The 25101-nt window shown below is 51.7% G+C and overlaps 1 protein-coding gene across 2 annotated transcripts; it reads right to left on the bottom strand.

Moving 5' to 3' along the window:
- Positions 1-332: 332 nt before the first annotated feature.
- Cdcp2 (CUB domain containing protein 2) lies at positions 333-18517 on the bottom strand. 2 transcript variants are annotated; one of them, XM_087551641.1, is made up of 6 exons: positions 18380-18517; positions 13111-13458; positions 10040-10375; positions 8287-8640; positions 5849-6027; positions 333-2129 (listed from the first exon to the last, which is right to left on the bottom strand). In XM_087551641.1, the coding sequence occupies exons 1-6, from the start codon at positions 18456-18458 to the stop codon at positions 1803-1805; spliced, it is 1623 nt and encodes a 540-aa protein (XP_087407767.1). In that variant the 5' UTR covers positions 18459-18517; the 3' UTR covers positions 333-1802. The 2 variants fall into 2 exon arrangements, with proteins under 2 accessions (XP_087407767.1, XP_087407768.1); XM_087551642.1 differs by lacking the exon at positions 18380-18517 and adding an exon at positions 16913-17416.
- Between the last annotated feature and the right edge of the window lie 6584 nt (positions 18518-25101).

Raw genomic sequence — 25101 nt, 5'->3', positions numbered from 1 at the left:
AGGCGTCTTCACGCTCCACCTTTTATTCAAGGCCCCAGCTGGTCTGCCCCTTCTTCTCCAGTTCTGCTTGGCCACCTAGACACATCTCACAGGCAGGAATCCCATCTGCCTGTGTCCTGTGTGCTGCTGTGCTGCCTCGCACAGACGGCAAAATCCGGGACCGGCTGCATGCTCCATGGGTTGCTGAATGAACTGTGCTGTAACAGGGCTTCCGTCTTTTTAACCTGATCCCAGAGGTCAGCAGGCTGACTTTGGAGATCACGATTATTGTGGAAAGACACTTTGAGTGATCATTATGCAGCATAAAGGTGAGCAGGGATGAGCAGCAGATTATAAATGTATCGTTTGTTTATTTTCCATTAACAAGATTGTTCCACTTCTTGCTACCAAGTAGAGCTCTGGAGAAGGCTGTATTAATTTGCATCATAATCCTAAAGATCCTCCCTGGTAAGAACAGGAAGTCCCCTTAATCTGATGTAAGCATAGAAACATCAATGTGGGTGAACTGGAGCAGCTCTGAGGGACTGGAGCAGCTCTGAGGGACTGGAGCAGCTCTGAGGGACTGGAGCAGCTCTGAGGGACTGGAGCAGCTCTGAGGCACTGGAGTAGCTCTGAGGCACTGGAGCAGCTCTGAGGGACTGGAGCAGCTCTGGAGATTGGAGCAGCTCTGAGAGACTGGAGCAGCTCTGAGAGACTGGAGCAGCTCTCAGCCTGAAGCAGCTCTTGGGGACTGGAGCAGCTCTCAGAGCCTGGAGTAGCTTTGGGGAACTGGAGCAGTTCTGAGAGACTGAAGCAGCTCTGGAGATTGGAGCAGCTCTGAGAGACTGGAGCAGCTCTGAGAGACTGGAGCAGCTCTGGGGACTGGAGCAGCTCTGTGGATTGGAGCAGCTCTGGGGACTGGAGCATTCTGGGGACTGGAGCAGCTCTGAGAGACTGGAGCAGCTCTGGGGACTGGAGCAGCTCTGAGAGACTGGAGCAGCTCTGGGGATTGGAGCAGCTCTGAGAGACTGGAGCAGCTCTAAGGAGTAGAAAAAGGTTCTGAGGGCTCCAAAGAGAACTCATCTCCTAAGTGAGGAAGAGCTGGTGGCATGAACATCAGAGCAAACTTGGAGGCACAGAGGACTTGGACTCAATGTTTTGGCCAAAGATCTAAGGCATTCAAGCACAAGTCCCAACATAAAAGGAACACCTCAGCTTCAGCCTCTACTCTGAGGACGCTGCCCAGCCCACCCGGCATCTATAGGAACCAAACACAGCAGGCCTTGATACCTCTATGAGCAAGCCCCCACTAGGATGCAAGGATCAGTCTTCAATGGTGTGGCAGGAGCTGAAATAACAGCAGTAGCCAGAGCTTGGACTCTCTCTCCGGTTCCTGGAGGCAGGGGTGGAGGTCTTTAGAGAGAGTCTTCACCTGGGTTGCTTAAGGAGGGAGGAGCCCCTGCACAGACACTAGACTTCCTACTCACGAAGGTCTGAGAAGCTAGGAGGTGCCCTGAGTTGGTGAAGAACAGGATGAGTCTGTTGTATTCACACTGCCACCTGTGACCCCAACTGTCCAAGCTCACGAGAAACACATATGGGAGCATGTGTTCCTGTAGCAGAATATCCCTAAATTTAACAGCATCTCTACAGTCTTCAGAGTCTTTACCTAAACACACTTTTCTCTGAGTCCCATGAGGAGCAGGGCAGAGCAGTGATCCATAGGAAATGGGCTCAGAGAGGGACATGATGTGCCCACGGTCACACAAGTCCACAAGCCCCACCCTGCCCTATGATGGGCCCCCAGGCTGCTCTTTACCTGCTCACAGCAGCATCAGGACCACAATGGCAATGATCATAAGGACTCCGGCTAGAATGCAGAGGCCCAAGAAGACGATGTCACTGGTGTCCTGGGTCACCATGGTCCCCGGGCCCTCCAGGATCTCTTCCTCCTCTCCAGGTGGTGCCTCCTGAAGGTGCTCAGCGGTGGCAGCGTAGGACCCGAGCAGATCAGAGCCCGACAGGAGGTGGACAGAGGCCTCCTTGCGCCTCGGCTCACAGCGCACCTCATACTCGTGGATGTCACTGTGCCCAGCAGCAGAGAAGTCAAGGTACAGCACGCTGACAATCACGGAGGTGTTATTTCTTCTCTGTGGGGTCACAGAGACATGCTCAGCCCCGAGGGAGCTCAGGCTGTCCCAGTGCCTCTAACAGACATCTGCCTGATTCCACAGCTTAGCCACAGACTCCTTTATTCTCTGAGCCGCAGAGTCCTCATCTGTCAAAGGGCCAGCAGGGCCAGCATGTCTGCTCTCTGGGTAAAGGGACTTGCCACCAAGGCTGACAACCTGAATTTGATCACTGAAACTCAAACAGTGGAAGGAAAAAAACTGATTCCCACAGGTTTTCCTCTGATTAACACACACACACACACACACACACACACCACACACACACACACACACACACACACACACACACACGTAAATTAAAATAATTATAAGAAGGGGGAATGTGAGAGTAGGTTGTCTTAAAGAGCATCAGACTTGGTGAGCCAATGTTTGCTCTGACTTCAAGGGGTTAGGGTGAATGAAAGACAGCGACAGTAAGAACACCTAGATCGGGAGACATAGCTTAGGTTCAGAGCACTTGACTAGCGTCTGTGAGGCTCCAGGTTCAATCCTCAGTACCAGCAAAAGCACAGACCCAGCAACCATGGAGTTGAGATTACACTGGTGATACTTAAGACACAGGTGGTGGTGCAGGCCTTTAATGTCAGCACTTGCAGGAAGAAGAGAACTCAGAGTTAAGATCATTTTTAATTGCATAGTAAGTCTGAGGCCAGTCTAGACTAACTGATACCCAGTCTCAGAAACAAAGACTTTGGAACTGGGGCCATCTAGGCTCCAGCTGAGTGTATCAGTCCCTTTACTTCTCACAATAGCCTTCTTGTGATCATTAACATTCCCATTTTATAGACAAGGAAACTGGGGCACCTGGAGGTTAAATCCTTTGTCTGAGGCCATGCAGCATCCAATCCACAGAGGCCATATTCTTACCCTGACCTGCCCAACCTATGCTATCAGCTGTGACACTTGACTCAAACCAAAGAGTAGCCAGTCAGTTCCCACCCTTGGTGGTTTGCAGCTGTGACCACTAGGCCCAGAGGCCATCATCGGCCTAGAGTGAGGCCTAGAAGTGAGCCCCTGCCTTGCTTATTTGTCAGCTGTGTGACCTTCCCTCAGGAGTCTTTCTCTCAATGATGAATGAAGCAGGGGCCCCTACTGTTTGTTGAGGCTCAGGTCACTCAAAGCCACCACCCTAGATGACCCACTCACTCTAGGTCTGGGAAGAGTCCCTGAAAACTGCTATGTGAGAGGCCTGACCCACTGCAGCTCTTCATCTCAGGGATGAGGGAATCGGGTCAAGTTGCCCTAAGTGGGTGAGAGGTGTAGGCCAGCCTCTGAGAAGCCGGGTTTTTAGGGATGCAGTGACATGAGGCTACTTGGCTACATGTATGCCAACTCCACACCCAATACCACACTCCTCGGGCTGCCCAAAGTGCCCCAGGCAAGGCTGCCCCTTCCAAGAATGGTGTCTGAACATGAAGCTGCCTAAACTGGAGGGAATACATAGGTACAGGAAATTGAGAACTCCCAGCATCCAAGACAGAGTGGCCCTCTTGGGAAGGTGTGAATGAGTGTTGTAGTGTATTTTATGGTCTCTCCCAAGCTTGGGCTTCTGAAGGTCCTGGATCCCACATCCCCAAAGAAGCCTTTGTCTCTGTGCCCTCGGTCAGCCTGCCGCAGTCTACCTTGGTGGGTCTGCTCCCCACTTTCTAAGGGGAACCTGTAGCCTTGATTTTTTGAGGCACAGAATCAGGACACGGGACAGAGCAGGGCAGGAGCCGTGAGTAGAGGAGAACCAAAGAGAAGCTGCTCATCTACACACTGAAGACTGGAGTGAGCGCATGTGGTAAGGCAGGGAGCATGAGGAACTTGGAGAGGAGGAAAAGTCAATGGAACCAGAAGGCTGGGGGTTAGGAGCTAAGCCCAGCATTCCCATGGAGGTGCAGAAAGGCCAGCCTCCATGCTGTCATCCGTGCTGACAGCAGCTGCCTTTCAGAGATTGGGACTTGAGACTGAAGGGTGGCAAGGCCTACATTAAACTGCTTAGACTTTGCCCTTCCAAGCAGTTGATCCTGTGGTCTGTGGCCCTATGTTCTGGGGTAGGGTAGAGTTCTGAAACCAAGTATTCATGAGTCCTTGACCCTAGGACTTCATGATTTCCTTTCTGGGATTTGGTTTGAGGGTGAGAGATGGGCATGTGTTCGTGTGTATGAGGATGTACATGTGTGTATGGATGTGTATTCACATGTGTGTGTTTCTGTGTTTGGAGGTCATGGGTCAACCCTATAGACAATCCCAAAAGCCACCCACCTTGTTTCATGAAACAAAGTCTCTCACTGGGAACTGGGGTGGAAGACTAGGCTAGATTGGTTGGCCAGCGAGTGCCAGGCATGAGTCTGCCTAGCTTATGTAGCTCTGGCTGGTCTGACCTGGCCTAGCGCTCACTCTGTGGACCAAGCTAACCTCAGCATCCCAGAGATCCACCCGTCGCTGCCTCCCAAGCACTGGGTTAAAGGTGTGCACCACCACCTCCACCTTTAACATTCCTGTTTACTTTTCAGATGACATGGTCTGAGGATGGACCATATGTCTCCAGGCTTACACGGCTGCGCATTCCTGACTGAGCCATCGTCCCAGCCCTTTGGGACTTTGTCTCCTTCATTCCATTGCACTGAGTATGGTTCTGTCCCAAGAAAATCCCCAGGGACCTCAGGCATGGAGCAGGGGGAGCAGAGACTGGCAGCCAAACATCTGTCCTCAGCTTCCTTCTCACAATTAAAGGACCATGGCTGCCTGGAGACTGGAAAGGCAGAGCAGAAGACAGCAGGGGCCAGAGGCAAGTGGCAGGGTGCTTGGCCCAGGGAGTGGCAGGATTAGAAGGTGTGACCCTGTTGGAGTAGGTGTGTCACTGTGGGTATGGGTTATAAGACCCTCATCCTAGCTGCCTGGAAGTCAGTATTCTGCTGGCAGCCTTCAGATGAAGATGTAGAACTCTCAGCTCCTCCTGCACCATGCCTGCCTGGACACTGCCATGCCTGCCTTGATGATAACGGACTGAACCTCTGAGCCTGTAAGCCAGCCCCAATTAAATGTTGTTCTTTATAAGACTTGCATTGCTCATGGTGTCTGTTCACAGCAGTAAAACCCTAAGGCACAGGGCATGGGGCATCAGGCCAAGCCAGACTGCAAACACCCAGATTTCAGAGTTGGGAGCTCTAACCGGGGCAGACCACCGTTCCTTCTCTTCCCATCCCCCTTCCCTATATTCTCCTAAGGACATAATTGAGGGTACCGGGCTACTACACTGCCCAGGTTCTCTCTTAGGCCCCTCCTACCCACCAACCCCAGCCTGAGTCCACAGTCTCCAGAATCAAAGGGGAGTAGAAATATCTCATTTGTGAGCCCCACAGCCTTTAGAGGGAGATGGATCCTTACTTGAAAGGCATATTCATTTGTGGAGCCCAGAGATGTACTGGGGTCACCAGGTTGGGGAGGATGGGCAAGAAGAGAGCTGGGGGGGGAGGGACAGCTGTGCACATTAAAGGGATCAGGGATTCCATTTCCCTGGGGGTTCTCAGAGGAGCGGGGAGGAAATTTAGGGTTGTTAGCCACAAGGGTGCCAGTAAGCCTGCACGCATGCCTGTGTGCACCAACAGAGCCAGGAGGTAAACTGAGGATAGCAGGAGCCCTTCAGTAAGGCTCAGAGCCCATCTCTTATACCTCCACTCCCCTCCCCCTACCTGAGACTCGGAACCGCAGGTGTCAAAGCGGGCCTGGATCCGGAAGTTACTACCAACTTCCTGGGCTGCACAGCTCCGGCTACCCAGGTAGACCTTGGTCCGCTCCAGCGGGGCCAGTGCCTGGGCAGAGATCAGAATCTGGAAGTCCGTGCGAGAACAGCTCACATTCATGGGCACCACTGGAACGGGAGGGGGAGTCTGAGTCCTTAGGGCTACAGTCAGACCCATCATCCCTCAGCCTCCTGGAAGGACAGTAGACATGGAACGGAACCCCAGAATAGGGAAGGTGCTTATGATATACTGCAGGACTCAGCTGGGATACACTGCATGCATTGCTCCCCTGAGCTCTTTGGGCATGTAGTGTGCTGGTGTTTCTGTCCCCTCTGAGGCCAGCATAGAGTCTCTGGAAACAGCCTCAGTGGCAGGCTGAGGAAATGCCGAATGAATGAATGGATGGATGGTTGGATGGATGAGCGAGCAGAAGCGAGTGGAAACTAATTCTTCACCACAATAAAAGTGGGTGCTCATCGCTTAGGTGCACAGTCAGCCGTGCACCCCATCATTCGGTAAACACAGCTACTGATGGTCTCTGTGCAGCCTGCCACACCAGGGCTTGGGCAGGACCACAAATGGGGAAATGCACTGGAGTGCTGTGAAGGACATTCAAGCTAAGACAGAAGAAAGGGGGTGTGGCTCCGAAGAAGTCAGGGGAAGGGGACCCTGTTATCCCTCCTTGTGCCGGCCTTGGATGGTGGGCACAGCACAAGCCGCAAGATTTGAAAGCAAATCTCTGAGAGGTGAAGCTGCCTGTTGGGGCTGAGTTTGGATTTCGGGCTTGAGGGAGGGGGTGGGCAGGATTCCCTGGTCACCAGTCTGCTCGTTAAGATCGGTCAGCTCCCAGCATGCTCTGGGCTGTGCATGAGTGTGACTCTGAGTGTCTGGGGCTGCAGGAGTGAGGGTGCATGCAAGGCAGAGGCAGGTGGGGGTTGGTAGCTAGCTGGAAGAAAAAGGAAACCTGGCAGGCAGAGGCCTGGATCCCTCAGCCCTCTCCGGGAAATGTCTCAGACATATTTCAACCTCGGGTGTCTGGGCAGGCGGAGATTTATGGGTCCGCTGTCTCCCAAGATGATCTCGGTGGCGCTGAACTGTGTGTCACCCCTGATTGATGCCGAAGCGGCCCTCCCTGTGGAGAGGCTGCCTACAGCCTGGGCCCCATCTGGTGCTGGTCCAGCATGAGTACCCTGTCTGACCCTAGACTCCCTCAGGGGCCTGTGTAGGGAGCACAGAAGGTCCTGGAACAGGAGCCAGAATGACAGCCACCCCCACCCTCATCTCCAGAGATGCTGCAAGAAGAGGCGGTCTAAATCACTTAGCACCGCTCAGGCTGGGCGGGAGACTCAGGCACTCTGAGGCAAGCTGGACCCTAAAGACCCTTCAATCCAGGTTCCTGCTGTACAGGCGGGAAGAGAGCAAAAGGGCAGGACCCAGATGGCACCTGGTCTCACAATCTTCTTCTTGTCCATGAAGAATCAAAGGAAGCTGTGCCAAGAGTCCCGACTTTTCTTCCCACAGAGCCAGGGCCAGAAAGGTCTCCATGGGCCACCAGCTTGCAGTGGTTGTTTTCTGCACCACTGCCAGGGTTCCCTAACTCCTCTGCTGCCAGGGATGAGGAAAAAGGCCTGAGTGTATGAGGGAAAGATGTCCCCAGAGCCAGATGTACCCTGTAGCCCTTATTCCTCACCTGACTCAGGGACCACCAGCCTTGTACCGCTGCGTCCACATTACAAAAGTTAGAAAAGCCTTAATACCAGCCTTCCACCCACCTCTGCAGGAAAAGCTCAGCCATGTGACTGACTTGAAAACACAGTGTAGGACAAAGCATTGAGAGCGCTTTGGAAGGCTCGGGTCTTCTGGATAACAGGATTTTTGTGGCTGTCACCTGTCTTCTCCTTTCCCAACCTTGGCTGTGCACAGGATGCCTGTGTTTTGCAGCAGTGCTGTTATAAACACAATATCTTAGGAAATTCTGAGGCCCTGGCCCCATACAGGGGTTGCCTGGCTATCACACTGCTGGGTGAGGACATGTTAGTAGCCTTTGTCCAGTCAGCTCCTGAATGATGCAGGCCAGGCTGGTGGCATCTCGGTGTTTTCACCTACTTACCATTGACAACTTGACATGCTTTGTGCATCAGTGCAAGAGGCAGAGAGCCCACGGGGAAAGGAGCCAGGAGCCCACTAGGAAACATAGAGTCAGAAGCTATGAAAAGAAGGTTCTGTGACAGTGGAAATAAATGCGGGCCATACTGGAGTGGCCTCAAAGGTCCTCAGGGTAAGTGACTGAGTAGGGCCTGGAGGAGACCGTGGAGGGATTGTGTCACAGTGAACACAGGAAGGAGGCTGCAGAGTTGCCCAGGACCCACACCCTCAACCCAGCTGACCTCCAATGTAGGCCACGGAGAAGCCCCTGCCAGAGGTGCTGCGGTCAGTGTGCAGCAGAAGCAGGAGCTGGTTGTGACTGGAGGTGACAGGCGGTGGCAGGTGATGCCCGCACCACTTCCCCAGCAGCTTTGCCTCCTCGCTGGCCCCATCGAAGGCTGCCAGATGGTCAAAGTCACAGGTTCTGGTTAGGCTGTTGGGCTCCTCCAAGCCCAGGTCCAGGACGAAGACCTTGACCCGGTAGCCAGGGGGCAGACGGATGGTCCAGTGGCAACGGATGTTGTTGGGGTAGGCGCCAGGGTACTGTGGGCTGGAGAAGTTGCCACGCACAGCCGTGAACACCTCCTGGCATTCTCCTGGGGAGAAGGAAGTAATGCTCACATACGAAATAAATGGTAGTTAAGGCAGGGTCTCCAGCCTGAGGTGCCACTGGGAGGTGGTAGAAGATTTAGGGCAGGGGGCCTACTGGGAGGAGGTTGGCTCACTGGGGGAATGCCCTGAAAGTGAGCGCTAGGGCTCCAGTCCGTTCCATTTTATGTCTCTGCCTCCTGCCAGTCATGAGGATGAGGAAGCAGCTTTTGTTCTACTCTTTGCTCTCTGCCATGATGTTCTGCCTCACCACCGGCCCAAAGTCCACAGCTGATGACAGACCTTGGACCTCTGCAACCGTGAGCCAAGGCAGACCTTTCCTCCATGCCTCAACACTCTTGCCTATCTCAGCATGGAGAGCTGACCTTCTACCTACATGCTGGACTGGCTGTCAGCCGCCCTCTGCCCTCTGCCCTCTGCCCTCTGTCCTCCGCCCTCTGCCCTCTGTGCCTCTGCACATAACGTTCATGCTCCGTGACTGACTTCAAGGCTCTGCTCAATTCCTCCTCCAGGAAGTCCCCCGTGACTCTACCTGCTAGTACTCAGTGGCAGTGGCTTTTCATTGTACCACCCATCTTTCTCCGTGGACTGTGAATTCTCTGAAGCTCACCCATTCTTCTATGACCATACCACATCAGCGCATAGTGTGTTCCAGGCACAAGAAAAGGAGCTACCTCACCATCAGGCAGGGAGTTGGACAAAGATGGCATGAGGTAGATACGAGTAGGAAGGAATTCTCAACCCTCCTATGATGTGACCCTTTAATACAGTTCCTCAAGTTATAGTGACCCCAGTCATATCATTGTCATCATCATCACCACCACCACCACCGCCACCGCCACCGCCATCATCATCATCACCATCATCATCATCATCATCATCATCACCATCATCATCAAGACAGGGTTTCTCTGTGTAGCCTTGGACATCCTGAAACTCACTCTGTAGACCAGGCAGGACTCAAACTCAGAGATCCTCTTGCCTCTACCTCTCAAGTACTAGGATTAAATGCTTGTACCACCACTGCACAGATCCATAAAGTTATTTTCTTTGCTACTTCATAACTGTAATTTTGATACTGTCATGAGTCACCATGTAAATATCTGGTGTTCAGGATATGACCCCTGTGGAAGAGCTATTTGACCCCTAAAGGGGTCGTAACCCACAGGTTGAGAACCACTGCTCTAAGGTGTTTAGAAGAGACCAATCCCATCTGAGCTAGAACATCACCAGCTTAGGCCTTGGTGTTGGCCAGGAATGGCTAGACCATTAGACACAGTGCAGCCAATCCAAGCCCCGAGGACACAAGCGAGCATTAGTTGAATCCCCAAGCAAAGCAGTAGGCAGGAGTGCAAAGGTGTGCTACCATAGCCTTGGCCCTCCTACCTGAGAAGTAGTGCGCCTTGAAGCCCCGGCCTCCAATGTTGAAGTCAGACTTGAAGACCACCTGCAACTCATGGCCCAGGGACACAAGGGTGGGGGGTCTGGTGCTGCCACAGTAGTGGTGCCCATGGGCAGGGCCTGGTGCTCCAAGCACAGTCACATGGTCATACATGCATTCTTCGCTGCCCTCCACCTGGAAGTCCACGAACACCAGCTTGACAGTGGCAGGTCCCGAGGCACGGATCAGCCAGTGGCACTCCACATTATTGGGGTAGTTGTTGGGGTACTCGGGGCTGCTGAGGATCCCTGACAGGCCGGTCAGGACACCACCGCACACATCTGCAAGGGAGCCCACTTGAGCTGACCTCCTCCCCAGGGAACCAGACACCCAAAACACACATGAGTGGTATAACTGACCCACATGGGACATATCTTTTACAGTGAGAGGCCGAGTGACTTATCTGCCTAGGCCTGAGTTTACTCAGTAGGCCTTGGTGATAAAGACCCTAGTACAAGGGCTCTATTTGAAGGTTCAGAATCCCCATATGGAAGTAAGGGTTAAGATAAGATGGAGAAGTGTGTTAAAGGGAGCTGCTGAGTTGTGTGACTCCAGGAGTGGAGGGGATAGGGAATACACTGTGTGGGGGTTTGAAGGAGAATGCTTTCCATAGGCGCATATATTTGAATACTTTGTCTCCAGTCTGTGGTACTATTTGGGAAGGGTTAGGAGGTGTGGTCTGTTGAAGGAGGTGTGTCACGGGGGGCAGGCTTTGAGGTTTCAAAAGCCCACGCTGTTCCCAGTTAGCTAGCTCTCCTTAAGCTTGTGGATCCGGAGGTAAGCACTCAGCGGCTGCTCCAGCGCCAATGCCTTCCTGCCTGCTGCCGTGCTCCCCGTCACAATGGTCATGGACTCTCCCCCTTTGCACCCGTGAGCCCCAAATCAAACATCTCCTTCATAAGCTGTCTCACTCATGAGGTTCTGTCACAGTAAAGACACGGTCAATGTTCTCAGACAGAGACATGGAGATTGCAGGCAACACTGAGGTGACAAGAGCTAAGAGGCATGGACAGGTCACCCAGCTAGCAGATAGAACTGAAGCCCAGGAGATACGTGACAATCATGTGGCCAGAGCATGGCACCTGGCAGCTGAGGTCCTGGCTTCCTGTCCCAGGACTGCCTGCTCAGCTGTGTTATTGTAGGCAATAGTATTTCCTCTCTGGCTGTCAGATTTACTGTGAAATGAGAAGGTAGGTGGAGATAGTATGTGATATCGGTCAATTAATATCTACAACCTGGGGATTGGGGATTTAGCTCAGTGGTAGAGCGCTTGTCTAGCAAGCGCAAGGCCCTGGGTTTGGTCCCCAGCTCTGAAAAAAAAGAAAAGAAAAAAAAATCTACAACCTGAGTAGATAAAAACTCTGGAGTTCATTCTTATGCTGTATTTCCAACGTGTGTGTTTTACATATATGTGTGGATGACATATGTTTACATATATGTGTGAATGTCTGTGCCCATGCAGAAGCGGGTGTGTTTGGAGGTCAGAGGAGGGCAGCTCTCCTGCTCTGTCAGCCGTTGCTTTGTCTCTCTGAGACAGTGTCTCTCTCTGAACCTGAAGCCTGTTAATTTCCAACTAGGTTCAATGGCCAACAAGTCCAGCACCAGGGTCACGGGTGTGTACAGCCATTCCTGTATCTCATGTGGATGCTGGGAATTTAAAAGCCACTTACCCACAGAGCAATCTCCCAACCTGATATCTTTGAGTATAATAAAAGACAGAAGCCAAAGTTACACATCTTACACAGAAAAATTTAGCCCAGTGGAGTCCATCAACATCCAGGGTTTTTAGGGATGGGCTTTTCACACGTGAATGTTGGAAACATGAGCCTGGGATCAGGGCAGTAGCTCAGCTGTTAAAGTGTTTGCTGACCAAGCATAAGAACCCACGTTTCACTCCCAGCACCCCATAAAAGTTGGGGATAGTGGCTCGAACTTGTAATCTTGGAGCTAGGGAAGTAGAGGCAGGTTGATCTCTGGGGCTCACTGGCCAGCAGCCATTCTCGCCTAATTGGAGAACCCAGCCAGGTCTCTTGGAGACAATACCTGAGACTGACTTTTGGCTTACATGCAAACAAACGCACACGCACAAATGTGAACATGTGAAATGAGTACATATCATTAAAATACTACATTTATCTCTTTAGATTTCAAAGATTAACAAGACAGCTCTGTCTGCTATCAGCTCGTCCTGTTTGTAAAACTGCTGGAAAGCATTTCGTGTGATGTCAGGACTTTGATACCTTAATGTCCTATAACCCCCAGGCCTAAGGTCCCCATGCTCTGGCCAGAGTAACCTCTTGTTCTTGCAGTTTAGCTCGCCACAGTTCTGTGTTTTCAAGTTCAACAGGGGCTGCTGTCTTGCCTGAGTCCTAGGGTTGCTGGGGGTGGCACTGTGGACAGGGGCCTTTGTGGCTATCCTATGTGGGCTGACACAGAGGCATCTGATCTCCTGGGGAGAAAGAAGGAGTTTTGGGTCTGTGCACAAGAACTCAAAGACAGGAAAGAGGGGCAAGAAGGCTGAAGAGCAGGACCCGGGTTCTACCTCACGAGGCTCTATAGGAGGTGACAGGCCTGCTTGGAGGAGTTGGGGATTAGGGGCACCAGTTAGTGATGTTTTGGGGGAAAGGTCCTGAGAGAGGAGGAACCACAGGCAGGGGAAGGATGTGGAAGCCACAGGATTTCAACAGCAGGAACAACAGCCAGGATCCTCCTATGGCCAATACTACAAGGGAAGGACAAAGGCAGAGGAGTCCTACGGTCCTCCTTTCAGGGAGCAGCAACCTGCCTAGGTGACCCAGCGGTCATGGAGGAAGCAGGGAAATATAAGAGTAGTGGGGAGTGGTTTCTAGGGAGGTCATGGGCGTGAAGGAAGCCATCTTTGCCCCGTAGGCTGTGCTAAGTTGAGGCCATCCTGACTGCAGAGTGGCCTACACGAAGAGGCTGCTCATTCACCTCCCCCGTGCCCTGCCCCCACCTCCTGCATCTGGGGCCAGCATTAGCTGAGTGGCCTCCTGACCTTTCTGGTAGCCTGCGGAAAAGCCACGACTGGCCACATGCTTGTCTGAGTGGAAGACGACAGACATGACGTGCCAGGAGGAGGTGAAGGGTGGCGGGGGCGCCTGGCCACAGAACCTGCCCAGCAGATTGCCCTTGTCTCTAGAGGCCCCGTTGTAGATCTCCAGGAAGTCAAAGCCACAGGTGTCATGGTACTCCAGGTCAAAGGTGTGGAAAGTGAGCAGCACGGAGGAGCCCTCGGCCACCACGATCAGCCAGCTGCACTCGGTGTTGTAGGGATACAGACTTGGGAAGTTTGGGCTGGAGAAGTTTCCAGATGGTGCCGAGAGCACACCCCCACACTTGACACCTGAAGCAAGAGAAAAGGATGGCTGCGAATCAGCTCCGGGGTTTTGGATACGTGTGAGGCAAGACTGTCTCCTTGAGGCTGGAAAGGAAACGGAACAGGGTCCTGAATCACTCTGGGCGCATGCCTGACCTCACCCAAGCACGCACAAATCTTTCAGATACCAGGGAAGCATTTTTCTAGTCGTGCAACAAACACTGAACACTGGACAGGGTTCAGTGCTGGGAGGTCAGCAGCAAGAGAGATTCCTGACCTCAGCACGCATGTTCTGGTGGGAAGATGATTAATGCCAGCAGAATGGGAAGCAGAGAGGAGAGAGATAAGCTCTGGGGAGAACGGTGAGTGGTGGGCACACCTTTAACCCCAGCATTAGGAAGGCAGAGGCAAGCAGATCTCTTCGAGTTCAAGAACAACCTGGTCTACATAGGAAGTTCTAGGCCAGCCACACAGAGAGACACTGCCTCGAAATTAAGTAAGTAAGCAATAAGTAAATAAGTAGAAAACAAAAATTTAAAAGAACACAATGGAGGGCTGGAGAGCTGGCTCAGTGGTTAAGAGCACTGGTTGCTCTTCCAGAGGTCCTGAGTTCAAATCCCAACAACCACATGGTGGCTCACAACCATCTGTAAAGGGATTGGATGTCCTCCTCTGGTGTATCTAAAGACAGTGACGATGTATTCATATACATAAAATAAAAATAAATCTTTGTTTAAAAAGAGACACAATGAAAGTCAATTAGAAAACCAGATTTTACAAGTTTTAATGGAATGCTGTGTTAGACACATCATTAATGTGCTATCACCAAGGAAAAGGTTTGCAAGAGGGAAAGCCTAGGTGGTCAGCGGCACAGGCATTCTCTGTGAACTCACTCAAGGTGTTTTGAAAACCAGATGATTTTTTTGTTGTTTTGATTTTTTTTTTTTGTGGTTCTTTTTTTCGGAGCTGGGGACCGAACCCAGGGCCTTGCGCTTGCTAGGCAAGCGCTCTACCACTGAGCTAAATCCCCAACCCCTGTTGTTTTGATTTTTAAGACAGGTGCCACTGAGTAGCCTCAGACCAGCCTCAAATCTGTAATTCTATTGCCTCAGGCCGCTGAACGCTGAGGTAACAGGTATCTGCCAGTACACCTGGTTCAAGTGTTTGAAAAACACAATTAAAAACATACAAGTCTGACATAGCAGCACACACACGCAAGGGAAGTGTCTGGAGGCTGAGGCAAGAGGGCTGCAAGTTTTAGGCAAGCCTGAGCTACATAGAAAGACGATGATTCAACGACAACCACGGCGGCAGCCATAGGGTTGACAGAGGCAGGGAGGAGTCATGGGAGAGCGAGTGTGTGATCAGGATGCATTCCTGTGTGTATGAAATGCCAAAGAACTAATTTAACAAGTGTAAAAAAAAAAAAGCCAAGAGAGAACCTTATACAGTAGAATGCTATACAATTTGAAATGTATACACTCGATTACTTACAGAGTAATTTTTTTTTTAAGGTAAAGTCATAGTTTTGGAGACCAGGCTAGCCTTGAACTGCCCATCCTATTGCCTCAGCCTTTGGAGTGTGTGTGCATGTGTGTATATGTGCATGTGCATATGTGTGCGTGTGCATGTGTGTGTGCATGTTTGTGTATTTGTGCATGAATTCCTGGACTCAAGTGATCCTTCTGCCTCAGCCTCCCCAGGGACTAGGACTACAGAGATGCACCACTGTTGCCCACACTAAAAAGGAAACAAACACATTTTATTAGTTTGTTTGTTTTGAGCCAGAGGTTTTCTATGTAGCTCTGGCTGGCCCCGAACTCATTATGTATGTAGAACAGTCTGGCCTCAGGATTACCTGGCTCCTCCTGAGTTGGTTCCTGAGTGCTAGGGTTACAAGCATGTGTCACTGCGCCCAGCTGAAGGAGCATCTGTGTGTGCACATGTGTGTTGTGGAGGCCAGAGCATAGCTTCCGAAGCTGTTCCTCAGAGGCTATCCATCTTGGGTTTGTTTTTTTTTTTTTTTTCTGGAGCTGGGGACTGAACCCAGGGCCTTGCGCTTCCTAGGCAAGAGCTCTACCACTGAGCTAAATCCCCAACCCCATCTTGGGTTTTAAGACAAGTTCTCTTACTGGCCTGGAGCTCACCAAGTAGCCTAGGCTGCCTGGCCGGAGCCCCAGGAACCTGTTCGTTCCCACCTTCCCAGCCCTGGGATTGCAGATGTGGCCTTATTCTATGTATTCTGGATCTTGAACTCAGGTTTTCCTGCTTGCATGGCAAACACTTTACCTGGAGCTACTGCCCCAGCTAATAAAAGAACATGCTTTAAAGACATTTTTTAAAAATTAAAATTTGAGTCTGGAGAGATGGCTTCATGGTTACAAGCCTTTCCTGCCCTTGCAGATGACCTCGGTTCCATTCTCAGCACCCACACTGCAGCTCATAAATGTCTAACTGTAGTTCCAGGGGATCCGATGCCTTCTTCTACCTCCACAGGTACCGGGCACACAAAGGGTTCACAGACATATAGGCAGACAAAAAACACACATAAAACAAAAATAAGTAAATCTTTAAAATATAGGTTTTATTTGTTACTATGTGTGTGAATGTGTGTGGGTTCTAGGGATCCACCTCAGGCCCTCAGGCTCTTGAAGCAAATGCTTTTACTTGCTGAGCCATCTCACTGGCCCCACAAAGGAACCTCTTCCTCCTCTTTTTCTTCCTCCTCTTCCTCATCCTTCAAGATTTATTTTTGTTTTAAATATGTGCATGAGTGCAGGCGCCCATGGGTGCCAGGGTATTGGATCCCCCGGAACAGAGTTGTGAGCTTCCTGCTGGCATGGATACTGGGAACAGAACCAGGCTTCCTGGAAGAGCAGCCAGTGCCGAGCCTTCTTGGCAACCCCAGAAATATTCTTTCCCTTTGTGTGTGTGTGTGTGTGTGTGTGTGTGTGTGTGTGTGTCCAGACAGGGTTTCCTATGTAGTCCTGACAGTCCTAGAATTCACTCTGTAGACCAGGCTAGCGCTAAACTCAAAGACCTGCCTGCCTCTGCCTCCCAAGTGCTAGGATTAAAGGAGTGCACTACTATTTCTTGGCTTAGGAACAAGAATGTTCCTAACACCATTTGGCCAAGTCAAGGATGAGGAAACTTCTGTGAGATAAACAGTCCCGGTACTTCAACAGTAAATGGTGAGAGGGAGGCACACTTGAATAACATTCTTGCAAGAAAGACACAGCTCAACTGAAGGTCTGTGCTGATTTGGGCTGAGCCTCTTTCCCAGGCAAGCTCACAGGAGGAGTGGAGCTGAGGAGAGTCAGGCAAGCCAGGTAAAGCCACACCTGTGGTATGCTGTATGCTGTTTTGTGTGGGGTGACAGTAGTATTGGGGGAGCTCCAAGACCCACAGAGGAAGCTATATGTGCAGAGTGGGAAGAAAGATTGCATTTACTGGTGAAGGTGGGGGGGGGGGCATAACTCACCTTCTGCAGACCTCAGCCAGGCAGACAGAGGTAGTACAGGGGCCATGCAGGGGCCAGGTCACATGATTTCCTCCCTGTCTGAGGAGGCTGGTGCTAGGAATGGTGTCTAGTTCATAACCATATGGCAAGAAGATGGAGGGACCACTCTTCCAGTGTCCACGCTTGTCCTTCCCCCTCGCTGAGCACACAAGTGTCAGAGTGGAACTCCTGTAGCCTAGGTGGCCCTGGGCTCCAGCACAAGTGGAAATCTTGCTTATAAAGATCCAGCGAGGTACACTAACCCTCAGGGTCACATCAAAGCCACCCAAGTCTTGGAGGTTAGAAAATAATAACCTTTTTTTCACTACCCACACATGGGCAGAGACTCTGATATGCCCAGGCCATTTCTGCCAGCAATAGAGCAACTGGCAAGCTACATCTTTCCTCTTGACCCCTGGTTGAGCTCGAGGAAGGCAAGCTGTTGAGCCCCTCCCTGCAGTCCCTGCCAAGGTCACATGTTGCTTCGGAATGGTAAAATGATTTCGTCAGCTTCACAGAAAGTACCTGCAGGGTCACGGGGCACAAAGGTCCTAGGATCACAGTCTGGGGGAGGAGCTCTGGGAGCCTGGGGGAGGAGCATCTGAGCCCAACAGAGGAGGACGAGGACTTCACAGGGAAGTGGCATGACTTAGACTTTAAGGGTGAGCAGAGAAAAGGGGACTGGCTAGGCGGCTCAGTGAATAAAGGCTCTCACCCCTGAGCCTGACCGCCTGAACTTAATCCCCATACACACACGGTAGAAGGAGAGAACCAGCTCCCTAGCTTGCCCTCTGTGCGGCGATAAAGCTCTCCCATGTGTGTGCGCCCCCTGCACGAGCCCCTTACTCACACAATAAATGTAATCGGAAAAGTATTTTAGAGAGAAACAGAATCCTTCTAAGAAACTCCAGGAAGAACTTTTTCCCAGGCAGAGGGACAGCCGGGCAGGGCATTCTTAGAAAGAGGACCTTGTGGTTCCCAGCAAGGACACAGACACATTGGAGCCAACACACCAGAGGCACCAAATGGCATGGGGCGAGGAAGCTGGCCTGGCTGAAGCTGGCCTGGCTGGCTGCCGGGGATGTGCAGCGGCTCTCAGAAACAGAAGGGGGTCCTTCCCACGGTGGGCAGGCCTTCCACACCTCTGAGCCACTCCCTTCGTGTGCCACAACTGTGCGGCCTTGTACCTAAGCCCTCAAGCCCTGAATTTCATCTGGAGAAGCAGGCCAGCCCTCACCTGGGACTTTGTTCTGCAGATCAAACGCTCGTATGCGTGTGAAACCCACTGCGGGCCTCACTCAATGTTGCCCCTCCTATCTCAGGAGCCAGTGCGCGCCGACTCAGCCAGGTCCTCAGAGCCGCTCCTGCATTCCGGCTCGGGCTCCCTGAGCCCCTTGTCCTCTGCACTCTCTTCCCATCCGCCCTGCTGCGAGTTGCTGGGTCACCTACCTTCCATAGCCTGGGTCCCAGGACCCGAGTCCAGCAGTACCGCTGCCAGCAGTAGGCAGGCCTCCATCTCAGCTCGCATCTCCTCACCAGAGGCTCACCCGCACCAAAGCTGAGTTCCAGGGGTCAGGATCCAAGGGTCTGAGAGGGGAAAGAGAGGTGAGGCTGGAAGGGCCTCCAAGTAAATGGTGGTGTAAATAATTCATTGGGCCCTTGAATTAGTAAGGCGATCCTAGGTGCTTCCTCCACTCCTCACCGAGGTGACGGATCTGGTGTCACCTGGTTGACACATACTGAGAACTGCAATGGCCACCCTGTATCAGGGAGGGGAGCAGGTTGCGCCTGGAAGAAGACAGTAGAGAAAGTGCCTCTATTCCAGGGCCAGATCTACCCTAGTTCAGCCTGCCACTGGCTAGGGGATCCTGAACAAGCCATTTCAGTGATCCTGTCCCTCTTGACCTTCTGATCCAACCAGTACAGTCATGCAGCCCAGCCTCCGGGGCTACTGGGAAAAAGAAATGAGATTGCATGTGCTAATGTATGCAGTAAGTGCTTCGAGTATGCTGAAGCACTCAGCAGGTGTGTACTCCTGTCTTTCTCCATCCACTGCTCCAGAGGGAGCCAAAAGGAGCCTGCCGGTCTTGGGACAGATAGGACAAGCTTCCTTCCAGTGTGAGAATTCAGCTCAGAGGGACAGAGAAAGAGCTGTGGACTTCTGATGACAGGCGTCTTCTTCAAGGGAGACAACAGCAGCAGCTGCACTTTGGATTTCTGCTGTGAGTCTTCTAATGCAATAGGCGTGAGCCGCAGTCTGCTGTGCGGCCAGGACAGTGACCACGGTGCCTTCACTGGTCCATGAGGGTCATTTACATCCAGGCTCTGTGCTGGGAGCTGGGACTGCAGAGGAGTCCTGAAGAGAGCTGTGCCCAGCGAGAAGTGGGATCCGTTCTTCTCTCTAGGAATCCTTCCCTTTGAGTCAGCCCACCCTGTGGTGGTGGTGGGGGACGCATATGTGGAGGCCAGAGACCAACTTTGAGTGCTATTCCCTAGAAACCCTCTGACTTGATTCTGAAAGAGTCTCTTACTGAATTTAGAATTCACCTGTAAGCCCCAGGGATCTGGCTGCCTCTATCTCCCCGGTGCTGAAGTAACAAATGCTGGAGTGTTTTTTGGTGTGTGTGTGTGTGTGTGTGTGTGTGTGTGTGTGTGTGTGTGTGTGTGCACGTGCTAAGGATCAAGCTCAAGTCCTCCAGTGTGAGGGTGGAAATCACTACCATCTCCAGGCCCTCCACCACGGATTTCTAATTACTGCATTTGTGTGGTCTGTACACAGTCCTGGGACACTGAGGAGAAATGAGACAGATGCCTACCTTCCCAGGAAGGGCCGAGCCTGTGTTTTCTGATTGATAGAAGTCAGTCCTGGCTGCCCTACTGCCAGCCTGAGGGGTCTGTGAGAGAGAGACAATCTCTCTGAGGCTCAGCTTCCTCCACAGAAAGGTAGCTGCGGCCTGCTATTCTCCAGTAGGATTAAATGAGAGCAGGAACGGATGTCTCGCCAGCCTGGCTCGCTACACCACAACAAGTAGGCTTTTTATCTCCCCAAGAGGAACCCAGCATCCATCTGCCAGAGCACATGTCGCCTCTGGCCCGTCCTTTTGTCAGGCAGTCCCAGGGGAGCCCTAGGCTGCTGGCAGAGGAGGCCACCTGGAAGGTGTTCAGCAAAGGGCATCGGGAATGGTCAGACCGGAGAGACTGGCTTATCCCTGGAGCTGGATGGAAAAGGAAGGAAAGTCCTGGGCAGGCTGAGAAGTGAAGCTTCTTCTCACACACTTACATATGAATGAGGGAGTTGGGAGGGGCGGTGTGTGCCTTCAGCTCCAACTCTTGAGACAGAGGAAGGCAGACCTCTGAGTTCTATGGAGTGAGTTGTTCCAGGACAGCCAGAGCTACACAGAGAAACTCTGTCAATAATAATAATAATAATAATAATAATAATAATAATAATAATAATAATAATAATAATAATAATAATTTACGACTGAACGGTGGGCACGGTGATGGATGGGCATGGTGCTGGGGCACTGCTCACCTGTGTGTAGCCTCTCAGCCAGCACAACATACTGTAGGTTTCACAGTTGACAAGGGAGGAGGCTGAAGCTGTGTGCTTGTGTCAAGGTCCTGGGGTGAGTTCTACTAAGAAGACTTTGGAGTGAACAGTCATCTCAGGGAGCAATGCCAGGATTTCAGAGGGGGATGAGAAAGAGGCTCCATGGCCTCTGCTTCAGTTCCTGCCTCCTGCTCTCTGCCTGGGACTCTTGCCCTGACTTCCACTGATGGACTCTGAGCTGTGAGCTGAAATGAACCCTTTCCTCCCCAAGTTGCTTTGGGTCCTGGTGTTTATCACAGCCTAAGACATCCATTTTTGCCTGTGCCGCATCTTAAACATCCCAGATGCTCAGCAGACATTTCTGGCCTGAACCGTTCAGAGGCCCACAGCCAGAAAAGTACCCTTTTCCCTCTGGACCCATGTTTGCCTGGGCCAAAGGCTGTTCTGTTAACCCTGCTCTCCTCAGCTGTAATAAAACACCACAGGCTGATCAGCTCATAAACACTACAGGCTTATTCCTCTGTGCTCTGAAGGACAGGAGTCCAAAACCAAGGGGTCTGATAAAGCTAGAAACTGGCTGAGTTCTCCCATGGAGAGAGAAGTGAGGAGCTCTCGGAGTTGGGGTATGTGCTGGGGATGCGGAGGGAGTGAGGGTGGTTTCTTTCCAAAAGACTAACCACTTCCCAAAGGCTAGTGATCTCCACTAACGGCAATAGCACAACATACGAATGCTAGGGACACAAACACACAAATGTTCTTTCCCACAACCAGCATCCCCTTCCCCATGGCAGGATGGTCCAGTGCAGTGGTTAAGCCTCGGGCCTGTAGAGGTAGGACTACATGGGAGTTATTATCTGTGTGACCTTGGCCTTTCCACTCTTGTGAATTGAGAACTATACTCCATGAGAACAGGATGGGTGAAGCTTCAAAGGCTTCTCTGGTGTCCTCTGAGCAGTCTGTCTTCTGTATGTAGGCCATGCATGTTTTCTCTGAGTGATGTGCAGACCTCCCATCTTCCTATTTCCTTACAACCCCTCTCCTGGGAGTCACCTCTGGGTGGGGCCTCTTGCTGGCTGAGTGCCCCTTGCCTCCAATCAGAATGTGGCCAGGGCTTCTCTACTGATCCCAGGGGAGGTAGTGGAGGAGTAAAGGCTGCCACTTGTCTGGTCTTTAAGGCGTGCCCAGGCTTCCCACAAGACCATCAAACTTGACCATAACTGTCCAACCGTGTCCCTGTGTGCCAATGTAGGCTGAGGCTTTCAAACTTCCAGGGTTATCTTGGTGTAAGGTGGCCATCCTGCCTGTCTGGCCAGGGGCTACAAGACCAAATGGCCATCTCTGAGGGGGTGAGATCCACACAATTGTGCAAATATCATCTAGGGAGGGAATGAATGTCCTTGGTCATGTTTCCATCACCATGCACATGTACAAGAGCCCATTTTGATGTCAGCCCATGTCCCAGACACTGAGGGCATGAATTTCTGTGTGGCAGATGTGACTCTGGCCTTCTGAGACTGCATATACCTAAGCATTTATATCTGCATCTTTCCATACATGTTCGTCCCCGTGCACATGTGTGGAGCACACTGTGCTGTTGCTGTGGATACATCTGTCCCCTGCATGTTGGAGGATTTATATCTAGATCCAGATGTCATGTGTATGTACTTCACCCTCTGGTTATACAGATTCACTTCATGTCCATCAGTCTCTGTGCAAATGTCACGGTGCACGTGCATAGTTACCCCAGGGGACCATGTGCTCTTCCACGTGCTGGGGTCCATATGCTTTTCTGAGAGCACTCATCTTTCTCCATGGCACACAGCTGGTGTGAAGCGCTGTACTTCTCCAGGTGTGCACACATGTGGCTGGTACACATCCTGCTCACTGCTAAGGCTGAATGCATCTCTGTGCGTGTACAGGCATGCGCATGCGCGTCTATAGCTGGGGTACTCTCTAAGTCAGTTTTATCTCCGTGTCTGTATCTGTCACTGCTTGCTGAGTACAGGATGGTGCACAGGAGAAAGCATGGGTGCTGTGGGAAATCTGCCTCCCTATCCCAACGGCCTGGCAACACACAGTGGCAGAGAGCAGAGACAGAGAGACTCCTGTTGGGACCCCAGGAGCCACGTTACTCCCTTAACAGGGACACCAGAGATGTCAGGACATTTGCCATGAGTGCAGAGCCCAAGAGGTGGGAACGGAAAAGGGTAGCAGCTCGTTACCCCAAATTTCTGTTGGAGCCTGATACAAAGCTTGGGGCCTGCGCAGTGCTGTGTCGCCACATGATAGAGGAGGGGACTACAAAAGAAAGAGCAAAGGGTTCAAGTCAGAGAGGAGGATGGGGAGGTGGGTTCTGTGGAGCAGGATCTGGTAGTGATGCAGGTGAAGCCCCAGATGACAGAAGGTGGTCCAAGGAATTGCTGGGTCCTCACATTCTTGGGAGCCACACCCCAACCCCAGGCCCAGGAAACTACATCAGAGTTTCTGTTGTTATTTCACAATCGCTCCACCCTGTTCCCTTTCCCACAGGCTGAGGTGTGAAAGCCACACACTGCAAATGCCGTCTCTAAAGTCCAGGCAGGACAAGGACAGGGTTTCCCAAGAGCCCTTGGACAAGAGTGTGAATTTTGTGACCTCACTTGTAGCTCCTGGTCCCATGGGGAGGAAATTACCCACCCCAGTTTGGTGGCCACATACGGTCTCACTGAGTCTCTCGGCCCCATAGGAAAAGGAACTAGCCACATGCCACAGATGAGAAAATTGACTCCTAGCTTCCCAAGGGCCAATTCCCACCACAGCTGGGCCTAAGCAGGGTGGTTACCCACTGTCCTGGCACAAGGGCCTGCACTGGACAGGGGCAGGCCAGAAAAAACTGTTAGCCCCCAGCAGCACTGGGGTCCTATGTTACCCATAGTTTGCTAGCAAGGCAGTGACTGGGCTTTGCCTCTGACCCACTGTGGAGCCTTGAGCAAGGCCCTTCCCTACCAAGCCTCAGTCTTTACACGAATGAAGTGGGATTCCTAATCATAGCCCAGTGCCCTGGGCTGCTGTGAGGACTAATGCATGCTCCTGTGAGTGAAGTGACTGCAGAATGTAAGGAGCCACACATCCATCGGCAAGCATCTGTGTGGTCACGCGTGGGAGAGATGACCAGAGCCACCATGTACAGGGCATGGTGCTGCATAGATTGCTTTGTTCACTCTCACACCAGCCCTCTGGTAAGTGATAGGAGCCCCCATCACGTTCCAAGCTATAGATGTCCAGAATCATCCCACGTGGGTAGCAGATCAAGTATTTAAGGCAGGGTTGGGGAGGAGACCTCCAGGTGGGTCAAAGGGAAGCTTGGCAGAAGGGTCCTGATGGCATATTTCCAGGGTCAGGAGGCAGGGGTGAGGAGACACAAAGGCCTCCAGCTGGTCCAGCTTCTCTCCTCTTCCTTCTCTGAGAGCCCATAAGTCCTGCTTCTTTGACCAAGCTTGGGCCTCTAATAAGCCAAGGTAGAGTAGAGGAAGTTCAGTTACGTAAGGAGAGGCAGCGTGGAACTGGGACCCCCCCCATCCTCTGGACCCTCCTGGCCTCACCCTCTCCTCGCTCCTCACCACACCATTCCTCTGCCACTCTCTCACATCCAGGAGTCAACGCAGCCTGGAGCCTGGCATAGCAGCCCTGAGGTGGCTTCATCTTAGGCTGCTGCACAGGAAGCAGCTGTGAAGCCATTCCCCGCTTCCAGGAGCAATCATCCCCAGCCTCAGCCAGGGCTCATGGCCTTGAGCAAATGCCTCCACTGTGCCTCAGTTTCCTCATCTGTAAAGTTAGAAAAAGGAGCTAGTGTGTGCAAAGGGCTGAGGAGAAGATCTCACGATGTGGGCTAAGCTCTACTTAAACACCCACTAATTTTAATGGAATTTAAAATGTAGTCAGGTGTGATGACACTTTTCTGGAGAGTCTGAGGCAGGAGGATTCCAAGTTTGAGGCCAGCTTGAGCATCTTTGAAGTATTTAACCTCAAATTTTTTTTCACAAAACTCATGGGACAGGACAGGGGAGGTATAACGCCGTAGTAGAAAGGCCTAGCATGGGTCAAGTCTCAAGTTCTATTTTTTAAAAAGATTTATTTATGTATTTAATGTATATGGGTGTTTCGTCGGTAAATACATTTGCACACCAGAAGAAGGCATTGGGTCCCAAGGGACTACAGTTACAGATGGTTGTGAGCCACCATGTGGGTGCTAGGAATCAAACTCAGGACCTCAGGAAGAGCAGCCAGCGCTCTTAACTGCTGAGCCATCCCTCCAGTTGTTCAGTTTTTCATAACAACCTTACAAAAGAATCACCAGTTTCTATTCACTGTTTGGTGATTGGAATGGATTCAGGGAGCATTTCTTTTTTATCAATTTAATTCTTTCCCAAGCATTTATTGAACACCATCTGTGTGCTAGGCCCAATGTTTCATGCTATATGCATACTACCCCACTGCCTTACGGGAGGAGGTGCCAGCATTCCCAGTATTGCCAAAGATCCTTGGAGCAGCGCTATCCTGGCTGACACTCCTGGTTATTGCCTATCCAGACACCAGCACAGAGACACGGAAGAGCAAAGATTTATCCTATGTTTACTGC

The sequence above is a fragment of the Rattus norvegicus genome, chromosome 5, assembly GCF_021556685.1.
Source record: "Rattus norvegicus strain SHRSP/BbbUtx chromosome 5, alternate assembly SHRSP_T2T, whole genome shotgun sequence".
Lineage (NCBI taxonomy): Eukaryota > Metazoa > Chordata > Mammalia > Rodentia > Muridae > Rattus > Rattus norvegicus.
The sequence above is the reverse complement of the archived record's forward strand: the minus strand, read 5'-3'. Positions and strand labels throughout refer to the sequence as shown.